The sequence below is a fragment of the Somniosus microcephalus genome, chromosome 8, assembly GCF_052327205.1.
Source record: "Somniosus microcephalus isolate GS21.2 chromosome 8, FLI_Smic_1.0, whole genome shotgun sequence".
Classification (NCBI taxonomy): domain Eukaryota; kingdom Metazoa; phylum Chordata; class Chondrichthyes; order Squaliformes; family Somniosidae; genus Somniosus; species Somniosus microcephalus.
This window is the reverse complement of record NC_140994.1, coordinates 202,793,066-202,819,970: the sequence shown is the minus strand read 5'-3', so window position 1 is coordinate 202,819,970 and position 26,905 is coordinate 202,793,066. Positions and strand designations below refer to the sequence as shown.

The window sequence follows — 26,905 nt, the reverse complement described above, 5'->3', positions numbered from 1 at the left end:
TACAGTCATTTAATATTGGAACCTTGCGCCGGAATAATTAGCAAAGGTGTATGTTTAAATTTCAGAGTACCATTTTGTTACAAATGTATTTACTAGGTAGGCAAATAAGCTTCGCATCTGCACAATAAGGGATCCAAAGCTAAAAACTGCAACCGTACTGACACTTTATGTTCATTGAAATTGTTTAATCAAACCTTTTCTGTACACATTCATCAGATACAATATAAAGATCACTTTATTTTCAGGGGAAAACAGTACTAAGTGGTGGTTTGGATGCCCTTGAGTTTATCGGTAAAAAAACCATGGATGTTATTGCAGAAGGAGATCCTGGATTCAAGAAGACGAAAGGACTAATGTACAGGACAACCACATTGTCTCAGGTACTCTAAACTTCGGCAGTGGCTAAAATAAAATCATTAATGTTTCCTATCTGTGTCTGAACGTGTCGCTCAAGGCAATTTCTGATTGTCTTAAAGGACCATTGTGGTGTTTTAAACAGATGCACCATGATATGACTGGTGCTGCAATGACATTATAATGCTATCCATCTTATTTGTAGTCCCATGAAAACTGCATTGCAGTAGTTTGTGCTGAATATGAACGTTTCTAGAATGATACGTTTGTAAAAGTTTCCAGAGCAGACTGTTGCAGGAACAGAACCTGTCTGACAACTCCCCAAAAGGCCCTTTTTGTATTTAGTGGGTCGCCTGTGTCATAGTGAGTTGGAGACTCTGCTCTTCTATACTTTGCAATATATGTATTACCAGGGCCACTGAATTATGGTGATTGAATAAGTGATATATTTTCATTACTATGTATTATAGGAGGTTGGCTGTATTTTTGAGTTGTGATTACGTCTACATTTTTGTGGAAATCATAAATTAGTATTATGTTTTAGCTATGTACTGCAATTTATGGTCTACCTTTTTTAGAAGGTAGATGGTAAGGAAGTTGTTCTAGGTTGCAGGTAGAAAGGTGTGTACTGAAGACTGAGTGATTTAGTAGTGTTGGGAGGGTGGTCTAGAGGTATGAGAATAGTGGGAAGGGATGGTAGTTTCTGAGAGGAGCAGGTGTTAAGTATTGGGGAGGGTGATCTTGGGATTTTGCAGTAGTGGGAGGAGAATTCTGGAGTCTTAGAGTACTGGGGTTGTGAAGTGGGACTAGGTATGGCAATGGTCAGAGGTGGCCTTGGTTTGAGGGAGAACTGGTAATGGTGCTGGTGGGTGTACTGGTAGGAGTATCCTTGGAGAATGGGAACAGTGGGAAGGGGGTTGCTGGGTGACACTGAGGAAAGCACTATACCTGTGTTTGCTGTTGTGACACAGGAACTGGCTAAATCTTTTAACGTGCTAAGGAAGTTACATAGTGAATTTTTTTTTGTAAATTACAGCCCTTCTCAATATTCTCATTGAATTTGTGGAACTGATGACAAATACCAGCATTTTGTTAGCTTAAATGATATATTTTAGCATTGGCATTTCTTTCCTGATTAGCAGAATGATATATGGTGAGATGGACGCTATAATCATGGTAAATTAATAAATTCCAAGTGCTTTGAGAACTCTCTGTTAAATTGGTTATTGGAATGCTCAATTGGTGTTGAATTCTAGGCAGATTAAAGATGGATTCTTAAGCCTACGGGGAATTAGATAGAAAGTCCCCCAAAACATCTTATGAGATTTTTCTCCCATATCTCTTGAGCCAAATTGGAACACTGGTAAGACAGCTGCAGTGACAGTGCTCTAAACCCCTGTGCGATCACTTTCCAGCATAGTCGATGATCCTGTAGTTGATGATGCTTTATTTTCTCTGTGAAGGTTCTGCGAGAGGCAAAAGAGAGAGAACAACAACAAACAGCTGATGAGGTTTCTGTGGATACAGAAAAGAAGGCTCATTATGGGATGTTGTTTGATGAGTTTCAAGGTCTGTCCCATTTGGAAGCTTTGGAGATTTTGTCCAATGAAAGTGAAGTAAAGGTAAATAAGGAACAAGGAATTCCAGCTTATAATTTTTTAATGTTTCTCCAGTGTTATTGCCAGGAATTTGCTTTAACTCTGTGCACCCAAATCCCTAATTTAGAGAATTGTACTTTATTAGAAATATGGATAATGCAGATATGCAATAATGGTATATTTTGTGATTAAGTGAATCTCAATTTCATATATTCTAGTTTACACTGTATATAGTAAATGTATCTTAGTCTGGTATATGTTATACCTTCATAGCTATTTGTGTCCTCTAAATATATATTACTTTTAAATACAAAAATGATATTAATTATCCAGGTTTTACATGCCCAGTGCTGACCTGATTCTTTACCCAAATCGACTCTCACCATGCATACGTGGGCTATTCATTACATTCTGTAGGTTAAATCGGTGCTGAATGCTCTGTCCGGAGAAAATGTGGCAAAATTGAAGGAGGAGTTGGCAGCTATTAAAGAAGCCTTTTCTTTGGTTGAATTTGACGATGAGGAGGAAGAGAACAAAGGTGAAACCGAAAAAATGCTTTGTATATTCTTTTTACTGTGAATTCAGCTCATCATTCAGTTCGTGACCATATGGTCCTCATCAGCTCCTTCATAACCTTTTAACAGTAGGTTGGAATAACCTCAATAAGAAGTCAGTAGAATTGGGTATTTATTTGACGTTCTTAATAGCATTTCACTCTTAAATGTCAGAAGCTATTTTAACTTTCCATTGTATTGTAAATAGATTACTAGCTGATTGGCTTTAAATTTCTTTTTAAAGTAAATTATAAAAATATAACTCCCCTCTTACACACACAAACCAATAGAGGAATTGTAGAATCGACTGCTTATAGACTTCATGATGAGGAAAAACTGCAGTATTGGAATCAATCTTGCAGCACAGAGGGAGGCCATTCGACCCGTCGTGTCTGTGCCTGCTCTTTGAAAGAACTGTCCAATTTAGCCCCATAACCCTGCAAATTAGTCCTATTCAAGCACACATCCAAATCTATGACATCTGGTTACTGACTTACCAGAGAAAACAGTTTCTCCCTACTTACTCAATCAAAACCTCTCATAATTGTGAATACCTCTATTAAATTTCCCCTTAACCTTCTCTGCTCTAAGGAAAACAATCCCAGTTTCTCCAATCTCTCCACATAACAGAAGTCCCTCAACTCCTGGAATCATCTTGATAAAACTCCTCTGCACCCTCTCCAAGGCCTTGGCGTCCTTCCTAAAGTGTGGTGCCCAGAATTGTACACAATACTCCAGCTGAGGCCTAACCAGTGATTTGTAAAAGTTTAGTATGCCTTCCTTGCTGTTTTTGTATTCAATGCCCCTACTTTTATTCGTTCACGGGATGTGGGCGTCACTGGCAAGGCTAGCATTTATTGCCCATTTCTAATCGCCCTTGAGAAGGTGGTGGTGAGCTGGCTTCTTGAACCGCTGCAGTCTTTGTAATGGTTTGTTACAACCGAATGGCTTGCTTGGCCATACAGAGGATGGCCTGAGGGCAGTTAAGAGTCAACCACATTGCTATGGCTCTAGTCACATACAGGCCAGACCTGGTAAGGATGGCAGATTTCCTTCCCTAAGGCCGGATTCGAACCCGGGTTCTAATCCGGCCTCGGGCGACTGTCTGTGTGGAGTTTGCACATTCTCCCCGTGTTTGCGTGGGTTTTCTCCGGGTGCTCCGGTTTCCTCCCACAGTCCAAAGATGTGCGGGTTAGGTTGATTGGCTATGATAAATTGACCCTTAGTGTTAGGGGGATTAAATACGTGGGGTTACAGAGATAGGGTGGGATATGTGTTGGTGTAGGGGTTACGGGGATTGGGTGGGATATGTGTCGGTGCAGGCTCGATGGGCCGAAATGGCCTCTATCTGCACTGTGGGGTTTCTGTGATTAGTGAACCAGATGGGTTTTTACGACAATATTGTCACCGTTACTGACACGAGCTTTTTATTCCAGATTTATTTAATTAACTGAATTTAAATTCCCCAGCTGCCGTGGTGGGATTTGAACTCGTGTCTCCGGATCATTAGTCCAGGCCTCTGGATACTAATCCAGTAACATAACCACTATGCTACTGTACAAAATAAAAATACTGTGGATGCTGGAAATCTGAAATAGAAACAGAATATGCTGGAAATACTCCGCAGTTCAGGCAGCATCTGTGGAGAGCGAAGCGTTTCACGTCGATGACCTTTCGTCAGAACTGGAAACAGATAGATTTCACCTTTCCCTTCTCCGACCCCGAACAATCGGTCCTCGGCAAAGGCCTGAGTTTCATCCCTTTATGCCTATCCCTTCAGTGAATTTCGAGCTTGGCACGACGCAGAGCTCGTTTTCTGTCGCCTTCGTCTCTGTACACACTACTTTGGCCAGGAGTCTTTTTCGCTCTCCACCCCCCCCCACTCCCCAGCACAGTGGACCCTTTCTCCCGTTTTCAAAATTCCCGTTCTACCTGGACTTCTCCCTCTGGCCTCTTACCCTCGCTAGATCTTTTCATTGTGAATTGCCGGTGTGACCGGCTGTCTCAATTTCTCTGCTCCCCTCATTCACTCCAACCTACCTCCCTGTGAACTTGCAGCACTCCGTTCCCTCAGATCCAACCCCAACATTGTCATTAAATCTGCTGACCAGGGTAGCGCTGTTGTTGTTTGGCGAACCGATCTCTACCCTGTGAAGGCTGGACGCCAACTCTCGGACACCTCTCCCCCCCCCCCCTCCCCCCCGGACCATGACCCCACTACTGAACATCAAGCCATCATTTCCAAGACTGTCACCTGACCTCATCTCCTCTGGAGATCTTCCCGTCAAAGTTCCCCAACCCCACACATCCCGCTTCTACCTCCTTCCCAAGATCCACAAACAGGACTGCCCTGGTAGACCCATTGTTTCAGCCTGTTCTTGCCCCACGGAATTGATTCCTTCCTATCTCGGCTCTTTTTCTCCCCTTGTCCAGTCTCTTCCCACCTACATCCCCGACTCTTCCGACGCCCTCCGCCACTTTAACAGTTTCCAGTTTCCTGGCCCCAACCATCTCCTTTTCATTATGGACGTCCAATCCCTCTACACCTCCATCCCCCACCAGGATGGCCTGAGGGCGCTCTGCTTCTTCCTTGAACAGAGGCCCAACCATTCCCTATCCACCACTACCCTCCTCCACCTGGCTGAACTTGTTCTCACATTGAACAACTTCTCCTTTGACTCCACTCACTTCCTCCAAATTAAAGCTGTTGCTATGAGAACCTGCATGGGTCCCAGCTATGCCTGCCTTTTCGTGGGATATGTGGAACATTCTTTGTTCCAGTCCTACTCTGGTCCCCTCCCTCACCTCTTTTTCCGGTACATTGATGACTCTATCGGTGCCGTTTCCTGCTCTCGTCCTGAACTAGAAAATTTCATTCACTTTGCCTCCAATTTCCTCCCTTCCCTCACCTTCACATGGTCCATCTCCGACTCTTACCTTCCCTTCCTCGACTTCTCTGTCTCCATTTCTGGGAATAGGCTGTCGACAAACATCCACTACAAGCCCACCGACTCCCACAGCTACCTGGACTACACTTCCTCCCACCCCACTTCCTGTAAGGACTCTATTCCATTCTCCCAGTTTCTCCGTCTCCGTCACATCTGTTCTGACGATGCCACCTTCCACACCAGTGCTTCCGATATGTCCTCCCTTTTCCTCAACTGAAGGATTCCCCTGTACCGTGGTTGACACGGCCCTCGACACTGTCCATTCCATTTCCCACACTTCTGCTCTCACCCCTTCCCCTCCCTCCCAGAACCATGCTAGGGCTCCCCTTGTCCTCACCTTTCACCCCACTAGCCTCCACATTCAATGGATCATCCTCTGCCATTTCTGCCACCTCCAGCGTAATCCCACCACCAAACACATCATCCCCTCCCCTCCCTTTTCAGCATTCCAAAGGAGACATCCAGGTCCACTCCTCAATCACCCCCAAGACCCCTTCCCATGGCACCTTCCTGTGCAAGCACAGGAGATGCAACACCTGCCCTTTTACCTCCTCCCTTCCCACTGCCCAGGGCGATTTACTTGTACTTCTTGCAATTTAGTATACTGTATTCGCTGCTCACTATGCAGTCTCCTCTACATTGGGGAGACCAAACGCAGATTGGGTGTCCATAAGTGTGACCCTGAGCTTCCGTTCTCCTGTCACTTTAATTCTCCGCTCCACTCCTACTCTGACCTCTGTCCTTGGCTTCTTACACTGTGCCAATGAAGCTCAACGTAAGCTCAAGGAACAGCACCTCGTCTTTTGATTAGGCACTTTACAGCCTTCTGGACTCAACATAGAGTTCAACAATTTCAGACCATAACCTCTGCCCCTATTTTTTCACATGGCAGCTGTTGATGTTTCTGCCATTCCCATTTACACCTCTTCTAGACTTATCTTTTATTTCTGTTCTTGTCCCATTACCATCTCCTTTTGCTTTGTACAATTATCCCTTTTGTCATTTAATCTCCCCTGTCTTCCATCCTATCATAGAGCTTCCCTTTTGTTTTTTCCTCCTCTGCACCTGCTTAAAATCTGTTACATCTCTAACTTTTTCCAGTTCTGATGAAAGGTCTTCAACCTGAAACGTTAACTCTGTTTATCTCTCCACAGATGTTGCCTGACCTGCTGAGTATTTCCAGCATATTCTGTTTCTACCCCTATTTACAAAGCCAAGTATCCCATACATTTTCTTAATCACCTTATCAACTTGCCCTGCCACCTTCAAAGATTTGTGAATATGTACACTCGGGTCCCTCTGCTCTCCCCCCCCCCCCCCCCCCCCTCAAAATAGTACCATTTAGATTACACTGCCTCTCCGTGTTGTTTTTCCCAAATTGCATCACTTCACACTTATCTGCATTAAATCGTATCTACCATCTGTCTGCCCATTTCACCAGCCTATCTAAGTCCTCCTGAAGTCTGCTAAAATTCTCCTCACTATTTATTACTATTCATCCGCGAACTTCAAAATTGTACTCCCTATACCCAAGTCCAAGTTATTTATATATAACAGCTTTTATTTATATAGCGCCTTTAACATAGTAAAGCGTCCCAAGGCACTTCACAGGAGCATTGCAAAACAAAATTTTACACTGAGCCACATAAGGAGATATTAGGACAGATGGAAGTAGGTTTTAAGGAGCGTCTTAAAGGGGGAAAGAGGCGGCGAGGTTTAGAGAGGGAATTCTAGAGCTTGGGGCCTTGGCAGCTGAAGGCACTGCTACCAATTATTGAGCGATTAAAATTGGGGATACTCAAGAGGCCAGAATTACAGTAGCACAGATATTTCGGAGGGTTGTGGGCTGGAGGAGATTAGAGATAGGGAGGGGGGAGGCCATGGAGGAATTTGAGAACAAGGATGAGAATTTTAAAATCAAGGTGTTTCTTAACCAGGAGCCAATGTAGGTCAGCGAGCACAGGGGTGATAGGTGAACGGAATTTGGTGTGAGTTAGGACACCGGGCAGCAGACTTTTGGATGATCTCAAGTTTACGGAGGCTAACAAGATAAGCAATCCTAATACCGACCCCTGGTGGACCCCACTGCATACTTCTCTCCAGTCAGAAAAAACATCAGTTCATCACTACTCTCTGCCTCCTATCCCTTAGCCAATTCCATACCCAAGTTACCACTGTCCCTTTAATCACATGTGCTTTATTTTCTGAAAAGTCTGTTAGGTGGTACTTTATCAAACACCTTTTGAAAGCCCATATATACAATATCTGCACTACCTTCATCAACCCTCACTGTTACTTCATCAAAGAACTCAATCAGGTTAGTCAGACTCAATTTGCCTTTAACAAATCTGTACTGGTTATCCCTTATTAGCACATGCTTCTCCAACTGAGAATTAATTTTGTCCTTGACAGTGGCCTCTAGCAATGTTTCCCTTAAGCTGCGCAGCCACGCAGTGCTCCGGGGTCCCGATGAGCCGGCTTTTAAATTGAAAAACCATGCATGCGTAGACTTTTGTATGGGCCACACAGCCAGTTAAACGGGCCACGCGGCCCAGAAAAAAATCACTGGAAACATTAGTCTCTAGTTTTTCCACCACTGTTGTTAGACTGACTGGCCTGTAGTTGCTGGGTTTATCCCTCCTTCTATGAACATGGGTGTAACATTTGCAATCCACCAGTCCTCTGGCACCACTTCCATATCCCAGGATGATTGCAAGATTGTGGTCAAAGCTTCTGCTATCTCTGCCCTAGCTTCCCTCAGCAACCTCGGATGCATCCCATCTGGAGCTGGTGATTTGTTAACTTTGATTGATGCTGAGATCAGCATTAGGGTGCAGTTGCCTGGTGGTTTATGGTACTGGACTAGCAACCCAGAGGTTGTGAGTTCACATCACACCTTGGCCAGTTGTAAAACTGAATTCATTAAATCGAGTAGTTTGTGGGCTGGCAGCAGCAAAAATGACCTTGAACGCTGCTGGATTGTCGTAAAAACCCAATTAGTTGACTACTGTCCCATCCGGTCTGGCATATATGTGACTCGAGTCCCGCAATCTTAATGCCACTTAGTGTGTTGACTCTTAATGTCCTCGGAGCAAATAGGGATGGGCCATAAATACTGCCTTGCCAGTGTTGCCCTAGAACAATTTTTTTTTTTTTTTTTTATAAAAAGGTTTGCCACTCTTGACAATTCCTTTGATTGGCTTTGCAGGAGATGACGGGTCTCAGTTTGTGAAAGAACTGTCTGAGTTGTTATCGGAGCTGAATATAGCTGCAATGTCTGACAAACTGGGCAAAGTAAGTGTACCTTGATATGACTACATCACCAAAACCATTTAATTTCATCAGGGTACTTTTTCATATGATGCAGTTTCTTAAATTATTTTATGGTGGGGGTGGGGTGGGGAAGCAGTGTTACCAGTGTACACAATAGGGGTTTCAGTTATTGATGTGGTTTTAATCAGTTAACAAGATGAACCTACCAAATAACCATTTCCAAGCCAATTTGGTACATCTTCCTGGCATTTACAATGTAGTATATTGCACTGTGCTAAGAACAAGTGCCTTTCTTGCCTGTATGCTGCTTGCAGAATTTGCTCATTGCATGTAACTATTTGTAGAAAATGGCTATTAAGTTAGTATACCTTTTTGAAAGCCCAGAATTAAGAATTAGGAGCAGGAGTAGGCCGTACGGCCCTTTGATCCTGCTCCACCATTCAATAAGATCATGGCTGATCTTTGACCTCAACTCCACTTTCCCATACGATCCCCATATCCCTTGATTCCAAAAATCTATCTATCTCTGCCTTTAATTTTTTTTTAAATTCATTCATGGGATGTGGGCATCACTGGCAAGGCCAGCATTTATTGCCCTCGAAGGTGCTGGTGAGCCGCCGCCTTGAACTGCTGCAGTCCCTGTGCTGATGGTACTCCCACAGTGCTGTTAGGGAGGGAGTTCCAGGATTTTGACCCAGTGACGATAAAGGAACGGTGATATACTTCCAAGTCAGGATGGTGTGTGACTTGGAGGGGAACTTGGAGGTGGTGGTGTTCCCATGTGCCTGCTGCCCTTGTCCTTCTAGGTGGTAGAAGTCGCGGGTTTGGGAGATGCTGCCGAAGAAGCCTTGGCGAGTTGCTGCAGTGCATCTTGTAGATGGTACACAGTGCAGCCATGGTACGCCGGTGGCGGAGGGAGTAAATGTTTAAGCTGGTGGATGGGGTGCCAATCAAGCGGGCTGCTTTGTCTTGGATGGTGTCGAGCTTCTTCAGTGTTGTTGCAGCTGCACTCATCCAGGCAAGTGGAGAGTATTTCATCACACACCTTACTTGTGCCTTGTAGATGGTGGAAAGGCTTTGGGGAGTCGGGAGGTGAGACACTCGCCACAGAATATCCAGCCTCTGACCTGCTCTTGTTGCCACAGTATTTATGTGGCTGGTCCAGTTAAGTTTCTGGTCAATGGTGACCCCCCCAGGATATTGACGGTGGGGGATTCGGCGATAGTAATGCAGTTGAATGTCCAGGGGCGGTGGTAAGACTCTCGCTTTTTGGTGATAGTCATTGCCTGGCACTCGTGTGGCGCGAATGTTACCTGCCACTTATCAACCCAAGTCTGACCGTCGTCCAGGTCTTGAAGAAATCCTGGATATTGAAAACTCCAGTTTCAGTGTGACAGAAGCTAATCTTGCCAAGATTAAGATCTGATGGGGGTGTTCAAAATTATGAAGTGTTTTGATAAGGTAAGTTGGGGGAAATATTGCTACTGGCTAGTGAGTCAGTAACTAGAAGGCATAAATTTAATATCACCAGAAGAACGACGAGAGGTTAGGAGAATTTTTTTATGCAGAGTTGTTGGGACATGGATTGCGCTATTGGAAACTGGTGGAAGCAGAAACCATTATGGTTTTTAAAAAGGAAGTGGGCAAAATTTGAAAAATAAAAATTTAAAGGGCAGGGTAAAGGGACCAAGTAACTAGCTCTTTTAAAGAGCTAACACCAAACACAATGTGGTTGACTCTTAACTGCCCTCTGAAATGGCCTAGCAAGCCACTCAGTTGTAACAAACCGCGATGAAACACAATACTGTAATAAGAATGAAACCGGACGGACCACCCGGCATCAACCTCGGCACCGGCTACAGGCACGGCAACAGCACACCCAGCCCAGTTGACCCTGCAAAGTCCTCCTCACCAACATCTGGGGACTTGTGCCAAAATTGGGAGAGCTGCCCCACAGACTAGTCAACAACAGCCTGACATAGTCATACCCACAGAATTATACCTTTCAGCCAATGTCCCAAACTCCTCCATCAGGCAGGACAGACCCACCAGAGGTGGTGGCAGTGATATACAGTCGGGAAGGAGTGGCCCTGGGAGTCCTCAACATTGTCTCCGGACCCTATTAAGTTTCATGGTTTCAGGTCAAGGAAACCTCCTGCTGATTACCACCAACCGCACTCCCTCAGCTGATGAATCAGTACTGCTCCATGTTGAACACCACTTGGAAGAAGCACCGAGAGTAGCAAGGGCACTGAATGTACTCTGGGTGGGGGACTTCAATGTCCATCACCAAGAGTGGCTCAGTAGCACCACTACTGGCCGAGCCCTGAAGGACATAGATGCCAGTCTGGGCCTGCGACAGATGGTGAGAGAACCAACACGAGGGGAAAAACCTACTTGACCTCATTCTCGCCAATCTACCTGTTGCAGATGCATCTGTCCATGACCGTATTGGTAGCAGTGACCACGGCAGTCATTATGGAGACGAAGTCCTGTCTTCACACTGAGGACACCGTCCATCGTGTTGTGTGAAACTACCACCATGCTAAATGGGATAGATTCAGAACAGATCTAGCAGCTCAAAACTGGGCATCCATGAGGCTCTGAGCCATCAGCAGCAGAATTGTATTCCAGCACAATCTGTAACCTCATGGCCCGACATATCCCTCACTCTACCATTACCATCAAGCCAGGGGACCAACCCTGGTTCAATAAGGAGTGTAGAAGAGCAGCACCAGCTGTACCTAAAAATGAGGTGCCAACCTGGGGAAGCTGCAACACATGCATGCTAAAAAGCAGAAGCAGCATGCTATAGACAGGGCTAAATGATCCCACAATCAACAGATCAGATCAAAGCTCTGCAGTCCTGCCACATCCAGTGGTGAATGGTGGTGGACAATTAAACAACTAACGGGAGGAGGAGGCTCCATGAATATCCCCATCCTCAATGATGGAGCCCAACACATGAGTGCGAAAGACAAGGCTGAAGCGTTTGCAACCATCTTCAGCCAGAAGTGCTGAGTGGATGATCCGTATCGGCCTATTCATATGGTCCTCACCATCACAGAAGTCGGTCTTCAACCAATTTGATTCACTCCACGTGATATCAAGAAATGGCTGAGCGCACTGGATACAGCAAAGGCTATGGGCCCCAACAACATCCCGGCTGTTATGCTGAAGACTTGTGCTCCTGAACTAGCCACACCTCTAGCCAAGCTGTTCCAGTACAGCTACAACACTGGCATCTATCCGACAAATGTGGAAAACTGCCCAGGTATGGCCTGTCCACAAAAACAGAACAAATCCAATCCGGTAAATTACCACCCCATCAGTCTACTCTCAATCATCAGCCAAGTGATGGAAGGTGTCATCCACAGTGCTATCAAGCGGCACTTACTCACCAATAACCTGCTCACTGATGCCCAGTTTGGGTTCCGCCAAGATCACTCCGCTCCCGACCTCATTACAGCCTTGGTCCGAACATGGACAAAGGAGCTGAATTCCAGAGGTGAGGTGAGAGTGACTGCCCTTGACATGAAGGCAGCATTTGACCAGGTGTGTCATCAAGGAGCCCTAGTAAAACTGAAGTTAATGGGAATCGGAGGGAAAACTCTCCACTGGCTGGAATCATACCTAGCACAAAGGAAGATGGTTGTGTTAGTTAAACGTCAATCATCACAGCCCCAGGACATCGCTGCAGGAGTTCCTCAGGGCAGTGTCCTAGGCCCAACCATCTTCAGCTGCTTCATCAATGACCTTCGCTCTAACATAAGGTCAGAAATGTGAAAGTTCGCTGATGACTGCAGAGTTCAGCACCATTCACAACTCCTCAGATAATGAAGCCGTCCATGCCCGCATGCAACAAGACCTGGACAACGTTCAGGCTTGGGCTGATAAGTGGCAGGTAACATTCACGCCACAGAAGTGCCAGGCAATGACTATCTCCAACAACCGTGAGTCTCACCACCGCCCCTTGACATTCAATGGTATTACCATCGCCGAATCCCCCACCATCAACATCTTGGGGTCACCATTGACCAGAAGCTTAACTGGACCAGCCACATAAATACTGTGGCAACAAGAGCAGGTCAGAGGCTAGCTATTCTGTGGCGAGTGTCTCACCTCTTGACTCCCCAAAGCCTTTCCACCATCTACAAGACACAAGTAAGGAGTGTGATGGAATACTCTCCATTTGCTTGGATGAGTGCAGCTCTAACAACACATGAAGCTTGACACCATCCAGGACAAAGCAGCCCGCTTGATTGACATCCCATCCACCAGCTTAAACATTCACTCCCTCCACCACCGGCGTACCGTGGCTGCAGTGTGTACCATCTACAAGATGCACTGCAGCAACTCGCCAAGGCTTCTTTGGCAGCACCTCCCAAACCCACGACCTCTACCACCTAGAAGGACAAAGGCAGCAGGCGCATGGGAACACCACCCCCTCCAAGTCTCTCACCATCCTGACTTGGAAATATATCGCCGTTCTTTTGTCATTGCTGGGTCAAACTCCTGGAACTCCCTACCTAACAGCACTGTGGGAGTATCTTCACCACACGGACTGCAGCGGTTCAAGAAGGCGGCTCACCACCACCTTCTCCAGAGCAACTAGGGATGGGTAATAAATGCTGGCCTTGCCAGCGACGCCCACATCTCAAACACATTTTTAAAAATGTGCCAAATGGCCTATTTCTATATTGTTGAATTCTATAAACCTGTTTTATCCACAATTTTGTTTTTCAAATCGCATGGGAAATGTTAGTACCTCAAACAGAAAACAAAAATTACAGAAATAAAACCAAGAAAATGTTGGAAACATTCAGTAGGTCAGAGAACAGAAAAGTCAGGCGTAGACTCGTCATAAGAATCAGCTTTGCAGCATCAAAGATTTTTTTTTGTTTTCGTTAATTAAAGTTAGAAATGTGTAGCTTTAAGCATTTAAAATATACTTTAAAAAATGTCAAGAAACCTTTTTAAGATGTCTTAGCCATAGTGTTTATTATTATGCCACAGTGGTCATGCATTTGTTTTCAAAAGAAATGAGAAAACATACAGACCATTGAATGATCCAAAGAATAATAAACACAGTTTTGGTTACATCTGTTTCAGAGGAATAAAATGCTTTCCCATTTAGGCACCAGGCACTTTTGGGTCAGCTGTAACATAGGCACACCAGATCCCTCTACCCTGCCTCAATGATTTGCTTCAGCCTCAAACTCAAGAATAGTTATTTTTTGTTGTTGTGCTGAATAATGGAAGACTTGTGTCTGTTTCAGGCCAGAAAGAATGCCTATGATTGTATAACTGAAGTAAACTCTATCTCGCCTGCACAAATAGAAGAGATGTCAGAAGATCCAGAGAAGAAAGAACAGGATGAGAGATCTGTGTCTGCTGACTTAACCAAAGATCACAAATTTTCAGTTGAGGTAATGAAACCGGCGTTGTCATTCCTTGAGACCTGGGTCTCCAGTCGTGCTTCGTGGGCTTGGATATTCCTTCCAGTAATATGACCGGCAAATGTGTTAATACGGCATTCCTATATCCCTTATTTTAACTCTGGCATTAACCTATTTATTTTAAATGAGTTAACACCTCTGCTAAAATCGGAGACAAAGGAATGATTGACTTTTACGCAAGTCTGCTAATATCGCCAACAGTCATTTCTAGGCTTAATGTGGTGGTCAGTTCAGTAGTTCGGCCAGTTGGTCATTTGACTCCCAGTTAGAAGGTACTGTGGCTGCCCGTCATTCTAACTCCATTGTCCCAGCAAGCAAAATTTCTTAGATCTTTGCCAAACTGGTTAGCTTCAATTCAAAGGTGATAATGGATGAAAAGGTAAAGAGAACGAACTAGGAGAGGGCATTCGTGACAGAATCAAGATTGCGCCTCTCAAAATCTCCTGTTAACATATCGTAGCATGGTATTGATAAAGGTAACGGTAAGACTACAGCCTAGACTATCCCACTTCCTTAGAGGGAGACAGTAAAACATTAGCATTTAACAATTTTTAACTTGACAGGTAACAGATTTGCTTTCAATTTTGTTAACACATCACAAAACAATTTTTTGTAGAAGGAAGCCGTTCATAAGCTGGGCTGCTAGTGACTGAAATCCATCTGTCACAGCTTGCTATATGAAGCCAAGTATTAAATTGGTTGAGTATTCCAGCTTAATAGATGGAAAGTGGTGATGCTGCATATGACCTGATACATTACTCTTGCTATGAGCTATTTAGAGAGCATCATTAGCTGTAATTGACAAACAAAAGGCAGTAAGTACACATCTATACCAATTGAAAGTTTAAGTTCAAATGACTAATCACTTAAAGATTATAACCAAAAATTTAACTAAATAAGGTGAAGTAGATAAAATCATTTAAAAAGAAAAACTGAATTAATTTTCTGAGTTCAAGATTTTGGCCTATTCAAGCCTTGGACTCAATTTATGCGCAAGGCCAATCAGAATTGTTGGTTACTAAGGTCTGTTGAATTCTATTTATTTTTTTAAACGCTTGTGCAGGAACACTGGCAGAGGACATCGACTAGTTAGTATATAATGGGCCAGAATTTGCCATCAAAGTAACGGCAAGGTGCTCGCCATTATTCATGGGTAAATGGTACAAACGTACGTACCTTTTCAACGGCATAAGTGTTAATGACTGGCAATCAACCTCTCTGGCACTGAAAATTAAGTGTGCCGTCTCATTCCTTCAGGTTTTGAATTTTTTGAGGAGATTTAAAAAATGTCATTTTTTATTTTTTTTCTGACTTTTCTTGTCTGTCTCTACTTTTTCTATCTCTTAATCCAATCTTTCTTTCCATCTCTGTTTCTCTTTCTGTACCTGATTTGACATTGAATTCACCTCCTTTTAATTCACCCTCCTTCAGTCTTTCCCTGTGTTTACTTCCCAATCCTTAAATCTCATTGGTTACGGAGATACCCTGTTAGTTGCCTTGTTCACTCAGGTCCCCGATGTCCTGTTTCTCGCGCTGCGCCTTTATCAGCTCGCACTTTCAGCAACTTTGGGCAAATATTTTTGAGCTGAAGGGTGCAGGGTCCAGTCTAATGGCGGACGCTGTTGCATGCCCTGCTACAGCAAATTCTGGCCCAATAATATGCTGGCTTAGACAGGCTAACTCAATAAATAGCTTGTGAGTCAGCAGTTTACTGATGCATCAGGTATTTGAAAATTGTAACAGCTGGGTGACGGTTGCTGATGAGTTCCTTGTCTAAGCAACTTTGTACAATGCACTGTCTTGATCACACAAACAATTTGGAAATATATTCAACAAACATACACCAGATGATGGCATTGCTTTGTAAATAAGCATGTTTGTTCTATCTATCACTGGCCAGCACATTCAGAATCGCTCTTTAAATGCCGACCCATCCTTTGCTCACATACGTGTCAACCTGAAGCATTCTTGTACTGCAAATAAACTAATTGTGCACCTTGTAAACATGCATTATATTTTTGTGAGATTTGGTACTTTTCCCATCTCCTGATGTGTGGTATTCAAGAGGGAAGATAACAGTTTGTAATCAGAATCTCTCAAAGTTGTAAGGTTTTCCACCAAACCTTATTACCCAATAAGTGAGCTGAATTCAGGCTCAACTACAAATTCTTATTTTTAAATATATGAATTGATTGAGGGACAAGGGCAGTACACTGCTTGTTCTAACATTAAAATTTGATATGATCATTCATCTCTCTGTACTTCACAGAATATCCATACATTTGCTATCAGAAGCCTGGCGGAGCTCACTGCTCGATCCATTGAACAGTTCCATAAAGTGGCAGAACTAATCCTTCACTGTCAGGACCAAGATGTAGGGGCACTGGACCGTGCCAAAACTCTGTCTAAGTATGAAATTTTAAACCATTCCTACAATGGCTAGAGGAGGCTTGCTTGGGAATTTTAACAGTGGTCTGCCAGTGCAAGTGGAAGTACATGTGCTTCAAAGTGGAATATTGAGAGCTTCATTCCCAGTTATGCCACGAGATCCAGTTCTGCCTGTGAAGTAACAGAATGACCTGGAGATACAAATATATAACTAGTGAAATTGGCCTTGGATGATAGCACAAAATGGTTGCTCATGAATTGGCAGCCTATTTTACACATCGCCCGATTTTGTTTTCCATTAAAGGCAGGTTATAAAATGGGATGCTGATTCATTATTGCCCGTTTTGCACTACCATCCAAGACCCAGTTTCACCCCTATAAATCCTTACAAGTGTCAGGTAGATAAAGCCACTAAAAAGGCTGATAACATTTTAGGTTTCATAAATAGGCGCATAGAAAGTAAAAAAGTTACCAACTTTTACAAGGCGATGGTTAAGCCACACTGAGTACTGCATGCAGTTTATGACATCCCATTATAGAAAGGACACTAAAACCATAAACAGCATAGAACTTAATCTTTAAAAATGCTGTAATTTTAGCATAGCTTTTTGTCTTGTGTATGTCTATGCTTTTTGAGGCAACCTGGGATACTAATTTGTCTACCTGATCATGGTTTATCCAGTACAGTGGGGCTGTCTGGTAAATTTAATCAGTTCCTTATGGCGTGCACCACAATAGTATAGCATTCCATCTTGTAAGTGGAAGGAGACTGATGCTGTCCATCTTTTCTCTTCCCCTGATCCTCCTCATTTATTATCCCATGTTGAATTATCCCTCCCTGCCCCCCTCCTTCCCAACTGAATGATAATGAAATAAAATACTTTATCGGGGACGGGAGGAGGAGAGAACTACCTGGGGAAATTTCAAGGACAAATGTTTTTTTTTTAAACTGTTGAACATTTTTCCTAATTCCAATTTCCTTTTACAGAGTGACTGTTCTCTTATGTAAGGAAGTGGCTGCTCTTTCTAAACAATTTACCTCCTGTTTGACAACAATAGGGGTAAGGAACTGAGTTGTTTTCCTCTGTTGCAGAACTTTATATCTAGTTATAAAATCTGTTGAAGTGGCCGGTGCTGTAGCATAGAAATTACAACACTGACTTCCCAAATAGATGGTGGTAGGTTACATTCTGTGGGACTCGGTCAGCTTATCGTATTTGCAATGCTTTGTTCACTGAACTTCATTATAGGAGCTTCCTAACTTGGAGAGGGAGAAATAATTAATTGTTCATCTGATGCTGCTGCAAAGGTGCTGATTCACTCCTCAGCAGTGATGATGAAGTCTGTGATCAGAATTGCTCTCCCCTCTCAGTTGAATGAGGAGAATTATATATTCTTCTTGTTTCTTGGCTATGACTTGGTTTTCTTAATTTCTTCTTTAATACGTTTTAAATCTCTTTCCTTCCAATATTTATCTTTGAAGTTTTTCTGTATAAACATACACACAATATCTTTCTTTGTTTTCTTTACAGGCTAAAGAGAAGGTAGAGGTTCTTAATCCATTAATTACTGGAGTATTTTTGGAGGTAAATTTTATCTAATCTGTGTGCTCAATTTACGAACTGTAACTGGTTAAACACTCCGTACGTAAACCAAAATTTCATTACACAAGTATCAGATTGGCTCAGTGCTGGCACCCTTGCCTCTGAATCAGAAGACTGTGGATTCAAGCCCAACTCCAGGACCTGAGCACATAATGTAGGGTGACACATCAGTGCAGTACTGAGGGAGTGCTGCATTGTTGGAGGTGCCCTCTTTCAGATGCGACGTTAAATTAAGGCCCCACCTGCTCGTTTAGCTGGCGATAAAGGATTCCAAAGCATTATTTGAAGCAGGGGAGTCCTGGCCAAAATTTATTCCTTAACCAACACCACCAAAAATGAGACCGAGTAGCTGGTCATTTATCTCAGTGGGTCCTTGCTGTGTGTAAGTTGCATAATAACAGTAACTACACTTCAAAAGTAATTAATAGATGAAGATGGCTGCCGTCCTTGCGGGCCCCGTGCGTACCAGGCAGCTCAGTGTTCTTGGTGCTCTCGGCTCGTCAAGAAAAAAGCATTTCACGGACTAGATTTCACTTCTTGTATTTAGTTATGTGATAAATAAAATTGAAATGAGTAATTGGCTGGGAAGCACGTTTGAAAGCCCCAAGGACGTGAAAGGTGCTACATAAATGCAAGATTGATCTTTCTACATGATCATTTAGTTGAAATCCAAAGCATCCAATTAAACAGTCAAAACCAATTATTTTCACCTATTGAAGATTATTAATCTGTTTTATAAACAATCTAACTGGCTTCAGTAACACATTTTAGCTCAATATCTCTGTGTACAGCAACAAGAATACCTTGACTGGTCATTTCATTTTATTAATTGTTTGGGAGATTGTACTGTGCACAAATTGGCTGCCACATTTGCTGGCATAACAAAGATTACACTTCAAAAGTAATTCATTGGCTATGAAGTGCTTTAGAACATCCTGAGGACATGATAACCTATATAAATGCAAGTTTTTTTATTGAAACTAAATTGGCTGCTCTCGTACTCTGAAAGGTGACGAGTCTTGTTTAGTGAAGTGCTATTACACTTGGTTACACAGAACTATTTCTAGTACATTTTGTAGTAGTTTGTAAATAAATGATTGCTACAGCAAGGCTCATATACAGCGGGTGTAAATTGGATACTATAAAGGATATTGGCAAATTATGCAATTTGCCAATGGAGCCAATTTCCTTTAGAGACATGCCACAAAATACGCTGGTTAATCAAAAATCATCATCTATTGTCTGCCAGTGGCCCATTGCACTTCTTCTATCTGAACTGTTTTTCAAAAGAGTCTTTTTAACAATCCGTAGATTACTAAATGATGTGCTTACATGCATCTACCTTTAGCACCCTGTGACAACCTGCAATGTGCATCTTCTATTTTTTGCAATTCTTTTACAGCTCCGTGAAAGCAAACCGCCAATTTAAACAGCTGCTTCATTAGCTGGTGTGTGAGCCAGCCAATGAGAACTCGGGGAGAGATCAAATTATTCATAGTACCAAATACTGAAAGCCACTGCAGGCTATGTGAAATGCTGCCCTCGGACTGCAAAACTCTGCCAGTTCTTGCCTTCCTCTGTGTTTCTTATCTCCTACAACCTAGAGGTTTTTAAAATCCTAGCTTGACCTCACTTAATCACAACTTCCTAATTTATTTGCTGGTCTTTAATTTTCTTTTCAACTTTTGTGGTGTCTCTCATCAGTCTTGGTGCTTCACTCTGGTTTGCCAATAAAATGCAAGTCTGTCTGTCGCTTGCTTTCATCCATCCATCTAAAGAAAACTTAGGAGAAAAAAAACAAGATCTGCTTACAATCAGTAAAGGCTCAGATCCCAGCACCCACTACCTTAGTAAAATTCATCCTGTAATTCAAATGAAGAGGCAAGATTGCAAAATTCACCTGTTCATCCCTCTGCTGTCATGCTTGTGAATATATGAATGTAATTATTTTTTGGCCAAAGACAAATCTCGCCTGCAGCATTTTGTAATGTGTTTTAACTTCTCTTCCAGGCTTCCAACAGTGCAACCTACATTCAGGATGCATTCCAGCTCCTGCTTCCCGTTCTTCAAATTTCTCAAATCCAGACTCGCTCGGACACCGTTGGACACTGACTGGTTTCATTTACTTGTTTATGATATGGAAACTTTGTGTGAATTTTATGCCAAAAATTATCTGCAAATGTGGATTATTTTAGGATGCATTTTGCAACAGTTTAGACATGGATTCTGATGGGAGATGGCGTTTAATAGAGCACAGGAAAAATGTCCCTGCTCAAAATAAAGATCTAGATGCTCCATGGATGCATGTTTTAAAAAAAAAAAAAGTTTGTTTTTCTCTCTTTGGTCCCATTTCTGCAAGAATGTCCACAGTACTCAGATGTTAATGTTTAGCATATGATTCTGATGCTCAGACTTTTTTTTAAATCTGAGCTTTTGTCTGAGTCACAGAAAGCTTTATGCTCCTCGTAATTAATTGCTTCTAAATTTATTTTTTAGTACCCAGTATATAAAAATAATAGCTATACTTAGCAAAAGTTCTTTTTCATCTTTTTACAGTATGAAATATTTATTGGCTATTCCTATATGTAAATTATAAAGTAATTCAGAATACACAGACGTGACCAAAGTATAGTGAAAGACTGTGCCACCAGTTTTCTATGTGCCAGTTTAGCTAAATGCAATTTTATGCACATCTATATTTTCTTATCACGTACCTCAGAAACATCACCAAGAAATTCACATACACTGAATTACTTTGAAGTGCACTCGGTGTTGACATGTAGGTAAGCGTGAAATCCATGCTGTGCGAAGTCCAGCTGAACATTGTCCATTTTTCGTTCAGATGAGCTGTTACACCAGGGTCTTGTTTGCCTGATTCGATAGTTCAAGCTCCTGTGGTACTAGTTCAAACTCTCATGGTACTATTCGAAGAAGAGCAGGGAGCCGTATCAGTGTCCTGGCTTACATTCTTCCTTCAACCAATACCATTAGAAATAGATAGACTAGTCACTCATCTCGTGTGTGTGTGGTGCGTGTGTGGACCTTGCTGCGTGCCACAGCAACTGCACTTCAAAGTAATTCATTGTACTTGAAGCATAATGACCCGTTGATAGACTTTTGTTTAAAATGTGCATTTTGTGTTAAGTATGCCTCTGGGAGACCTGATGAGGTGCTATATAAATGCAAGGGTATCTTTTCATTTCTTAAGCTGTGTTGCTGTCAGCCCATAATTAGGAAAAAGTATATTTGTAGCAGCTACATAAGCTGTCGTTTACCCCTTTCCCACAAGGAGAAAAAAAATAGGGCTCTTGAGTTTTGAAGCCTGTTTTTTTGCTGCTATATTTAGTTATGCAACCCTTTTTTATTGCATTGTCTTTGAGAGTTTAATACTTCAACCACAATAGCAGCAATATCCTACATAGCTGGGGGAGCCCCACGTTGCCAGGGCTGTTTTGGGCCGGGCGGTTTAAATCGAGTCCCAGGCTTTCGGGCCTGTCTGTGTCCCTCTGTGAATCTGCTGCCGGGCAACATTTCTAATGGAGTCCCAGGCTTTCGGGCCTGTCTCTGTGTCCCTCTGAATCTGCTGCCGGGCAACATTTCTACCTTTTAATAGCTTCAAAGATGAAAGTGAAAGTACTTATAAAACGTTTTTGGTAAATGTTATGTTATTTTTAAAAGAGATACTAACTTTTTCGAAGCTGGATTAGCAGATTTTGAGCTGGAAGTAGTGAAACAATGGCTGCCCGATGCCTGAGTTGAAAAGCATTAGTCCCGCCCACAGACGCAGCGATTGGCCAACCATCAGGCGACTGAACTGTAGGATTGGTCAATCGTGCCGGCACAAGATTGGTCGACCTTGACGTCAGTCAATCAATGCTAATTAGCAGATAATGAGTTTAATTTTGAAGGTTTTTTGCATAACGCGCGAACAATTTTCGTCCGACTGAAAAGTAAATACGCTTATGACAGTTCTGGAATCGTAAGCTTTCTTTCGATGTAACACACGTGTAGGTACGCTCTATAACTTTGAGTTTATTCAATACAGACAGACGGAATGACAGACAGGAGAACCGCTATATAGATAGATAGATAGATGCATCGAGCTGCTGGAGGATACTTCATTGCCTGTCACTTCATTGAGTTCCTGTTCATTAGCTGTTGCAAATTAAAGTGGCTGCTTCCCTTAAGTGGGTCCAATATCACCTAGAGCAAATAGTATTTAGTTGACCATATTTTCAATTTCAGGAAATTGATTGTCACTAATGAATTATTATTATGAATACTCTGCATTTTCATGTAATGTCTATAGTATCTAGTGATGTACACTTCTCATGGCTTAATTTGTAAAAAAAAACAGAACTTTATAATTTATTGGACTTTATCTTGTTTTTCATGACTTTCGAGAATCTTCTTCATGAATGTTTTTCACGAACACATTGTTCAAAATATTTTTGTCATATCAACCTATTTATGTTCAACACTAGTAGAATAGAAGCTTATGTAAGCTGCCTTTTTGTAAAGTTTTTTTATGCCACTGATGATTTGTGGTTATCTGTGATTTATTCAGGAAATGGTAAATTTGTTGGTGCTTATCTAGTTTATTAACCATTGCCCAGTAATAATATGCAAAGTATGTTCAGTGCAGCACAGTGGCATAGTGGTTAGCACTGTTGCCTCACAGCGCCAGGGACCCGGGTTCGAATCCGGCCTCGGGTGACTGTCTGTGTGGAGTTTGCACATTCTCCCCGTGTTTGCGTGGGTTTCCTCCGGGTGCTCCGGTTTCCTCCCACAGTCCAAAGATGTGCGGGTTAGGTTGATTGGCTATGATAAATTGACCCTTAGTGTTAGGGGCTTAAATACGTGGGGTTACGGGGATAGGGTGGGAAATGTGTTGGTGTAGGGGTTACGGGGATCTGGTGGGATATGTGTCGGTGCAGGCTCGATGGGCCGAAATGGCCTCTATCTGCACTGTGGGGTTTCTGTGATTTCTGTGATAAGTCACTGAATATAGAATTTATCATGAGCGAGTGTCATTGTCATTGAATAAATTGATTGTGTACTGGTTATAAATGGAGTAAATTCTGCAGTCAGTATCTGCCGTCAACTTGTATGCTTATACATACCAGCTGATTTCTGGTAGCATTGCACACAGAGAGTCAAAGCCAAGTGTAGTCTTCAGTTGAAGAGTAAAAAACCAGGGGATAATTGGACCAGGCCATGTAGATGTAATTCAGTTCCTATTTTAAATTAATGCATTGTGTTATTTTTATATGTCCATTACAAATTCCCTTGTCCATAATTATAATAGAAACTGTCTGTAAAGAAAGAACTTGCATTTATATAGTGCCTTTCATGACCTCAGGATGTCACAAAGCATTTTACAGCCTAAGTACTTATGAAGTGTAGTCACTGTTGTAGGGAAATGTGACAGCCAATTCGTACACCGCAAGATCCCACAAGCAGCAATAAGATAATGACCAGATAATCTGTTTCAATGATGTTGGTTGCGGGATAAATATTGACCAGGACTCAGTGAAGAACTCCCCTGCTCTCCAAATAGTGCCATGGATCTTTTATGTCCACCTGCGAGGGCAGACAGGGCCTTGGTTTGATGTCACATCCAAAAGACAGCACCTCTGACAGTGTTGCACTCCCTTAGTACTGTATTGAAGGGTCAGCCTAGAATATGTGCCCAAGTCTCTGACATGGGGCTTGAACCCACAGCATTCTGACTCGAGCAAGAGTGCTACCACTGAAAACTTGTCATGTTGTAATTACACCACTATCTGCCAGTGGTGGTGCTGCAGCACCACACCAGCAGAAGGGTGGAATTAAGTTTGTACAGACAGTTCCAATTATGAATATGGACATAAGAATTTATAATGAAAAAGTTGGCAAGAAGTGTGTGCACACACAGGTTATTAATAAATATAAGTGTTGTTTCAAAGTATAATGTTTTGGGTTACTTTAGAGTTGTATTTTACTTTACTATCATAAAAGTAGAGCTATGTTTAGTACCTCTGTCATCTCTAGATTTTGTTCATATCTTCGGGAGTCAAATTTGAAATCGTAGACATGCATCCATTGTGAATATGTTTTAATAAAATTTCTAGTTAATTTAAATTTCTAGTTCCCTGAGTTTTGGGAATTTAGAACTAGATGATTCTTTCAGTGCTAACTGCTAATAATTTCAGTGCCTTTCCAAGCTTGGATTCTAGAATGCATTTACAGCACAGTATAGAGGTAGAAATTTGGAACATTATTAAAAATGTTTTCGGAGTATTGTGAGGTGGTTTGGGGAACTAACTGCTACAGGAAATGGGCTGCGCCTGCACCCAAATCAATACATGAGACTATTGAGTTGAGGGGGAAAATGTCAACCCCTACACAAATCTAATATTACATCATGGCTGTCCCTTGTGATTATTGAAGCTTTTAATAGTTAACAAATTAATAACTCCAGAACAGTAGAGAAAATTTATGAAGCTAAGCTGCAGGAGAACTTTCTGTAAACTGCACTTTATATACACACATACATGTACACAGTTTAAAAAAATAATCAGTTCATATACAGATAATTTTTGGTATCTTTTGCTCATTTCACATAACATACACAGTTAAATATATTAACCCTACTAAAATGACACTAAGACAATGTTCACATGTCAATCTTGTACGGATAGGCACACATAAAATTATATAATATTGAGCTAGAATTGTTAGGTTAGCACACACCAGAATGAGACAGCTGTACCAGAGATTCTTATAGCACAGCAGTGTGAAGAAGGAATTTTGATTGCCGGTGTAGATAAGAGAATTTTTTTTTGCAATAAAGATTGGAAGAGATAAGGCATACACAACAAATGGTAATGGCTAATAGCAGCTGTATCACCAATATACAGACAGAGACGTGGTGATGACATATGATGCACATGTATGTCCTACCTATAAAATACTATTTTCTCAAGCTTGTGGAAGGATTCTTCAATCTGCTATTTCTGAGGCTAGCAAAAGCAGCAAAGTTGAAACTCAAGGAATTGAAGGCAAATTATTGACCTGGTTACGAAATTGGCAGAGCGGCAGGAGACAGAGTAGAGATGATCGGCAGGCACTCTAATTGGCAGGATGTGAATATAAGAACATAAGAAGTAGGAGCAGGCGTAGGCTGATCCGAATCTAGACTCACGTCCACTTCCCTGCCCTCTCCCCGTAACCCCTAATTCCCTTATCTGCTAGGAAACTCTCTCTCTGATTTAAATTTATTTAATGTTGCAGCTTCCACAGCTCTCTGGGGTAGCAAATTCCATAGATTTACTACCCTCTCAGTGAAGAAGTGTCTCCTCATCTCAGTTTTGAAACGGCAGCCCCTTATTCTAAGATTATGCCCCCTAGTTCTAGTCTCGCCCATCAGTGGAAACATCCTCACCGCATCCACCCGATCAAGCCCCCTCACAATCTTATATGTTTCGATAAGATCACCTCTCATTCTTCTGAACTCCAATGAGTAGAGGATCAACCTACTCAACCTTTCCTCATACGTCAACCCCCTCATCTCCGGAATCAACCAAGTGAACCTTTTCTGAACCGCCTCAAGAGCAAGTATATCTTTTCTTAAATATGGAAACCAAAACTGCACGCAGTATTCCAGGTGTGGCCTCACCTTGTATAACTGCAGCAAGACTTCCCTGTTTTTATACTCCAGCCCCCTTGCAATAAAAGCCAAGATTCCATTGGCCTTCCTGATCACCTGCATACTAACTTTTTGTGTTTCATGCACCAGGACCCCCAGATCCCTTTGTACTGTAGCACTTTGCAGTTTCTCTCCATTTCGATAACTTGCTCTTTGATTTTTTCTGCCAAAATGCATAACCTCACACTTTTCCAATATTATATTTCATCTGCCAAATCTCTGCCCACTCACTTAGCCTGTCTGTCCTTTTGCAGGTTTTTTATGTCCTCCTCACTCACTGCTTTCCCTCCCATCTTTGTATCGTCGGCAAACTTGGATATGTTGCACTCGGTCCCTTCCTCCAAATCGTTAATATAGATTGTAAAGAGTTGGGGTCCCAACACTGACCCCTGTGGAACACCACTAGTTACTGATTGCCAGCCCGAGAACGAACCATTTATCCCAACTCTTTTGTTTTCTGTTAGATAGCCAATCTTCCACCCATGCCAGTATATTACCCCCAATCCTGAGATTTGTTATCTTGATCAGTAATCTTTTGTGTGGAACCTTGTCAAATGCCTTTTGGAAGTCCAAATACACTACATCCACTGGTTCCCCTTTATCCACCCTGTATGTTACATCCTCAAAGAATTCGAGCAAATTTGTCAAACATGACTTCCCCTTCATAAAACCATGCTGACTCTGTCCTATTAAATTATGTTTATCCAAATGCTCTGTTACTGTTTCCTTAATAATGGACTCCAACATTTTGCCAACCACAGATGTTAGGCTAACTGGTCTATAGTTTCCAGCTTTTTGTCTACTTCCCTTCTTAAATAAGGGTGTTACATTAGCAGTTTTCCAATTGGCCGGGACCTTTCCTGAGTCCAGGGAGTTTTGGAAAATAATCACCAATGCATCCACAATCCCTACCGCCACTTCTCTCAAGACCCTAGGATGTCGGCCATCAGGTCCGGGGGATTTATCTGCCTTAAGTCCCATTATTTTACCGAGAACCATTTCCTTAGTGATTTTAATCGTGTTTAGCTCCTCCACCC

General features: G+C 42.4%; 1 protein-coding gene across 3 annotated transcripts in view; it reads left to right on the top strand.

Annotated features, from left to right (window-relative positions):
• fam114a2 (family with sequence similarity 114 member A2) overlaps nucleotides 1–24,301 on the top strand; it is a 48,399-nt gene extending 24,098 nt beyond the window's left edge. For all 3 annotated transcript variants that reach the window (XM_085995609.1, XM_085995611.1, XM_085995608.1), the window contains exons 6-14: nucleotides 246–380; nucleotides 1,818–1,976; nucleotides 2,370–2,490; nucleotides 8,663–8,748; nucleotides 14,007–14,156; nucleotides 16,456–16,595; nucleotides 17,563–17,635; nucleotides 18,107–18,160; nucleotides 20,189–24,301. In XM_085995609.1, the coding sequence (XP_085851735.1) occupies nucleotides 246–380; nucleotides 1,818–1,976; nucleotides 2,370–2,490; nucleotides 8,663–8,748; nucleotides 14,007–14,156; nucleotides 16,456–16,595; nucleotides 17,563–17,635; nucleotides 18,107–18,160; nucleotides 20,189–20,290 (1,020 nt within the window). In that variant the 3' untranslated portion in view covers nucleotides 20,291–24,301. The remainder of the gene's footprint in view (nucleotides 1–245; nucleotides 381–1,817; nucleotides 1,977–2,369; nucleotides 2,491–8,662; nucleotides 8,749–14,006; nucleotides 14,157–16,455; nucleotides 16,596–17,562; nucleotides 17,636–18,106; nucleotides 18,161–20,188) is intronic.
• The last annotated feature ends 2,604 nt before the right edge of the window (nucleotides 24,302–26,905 follow it).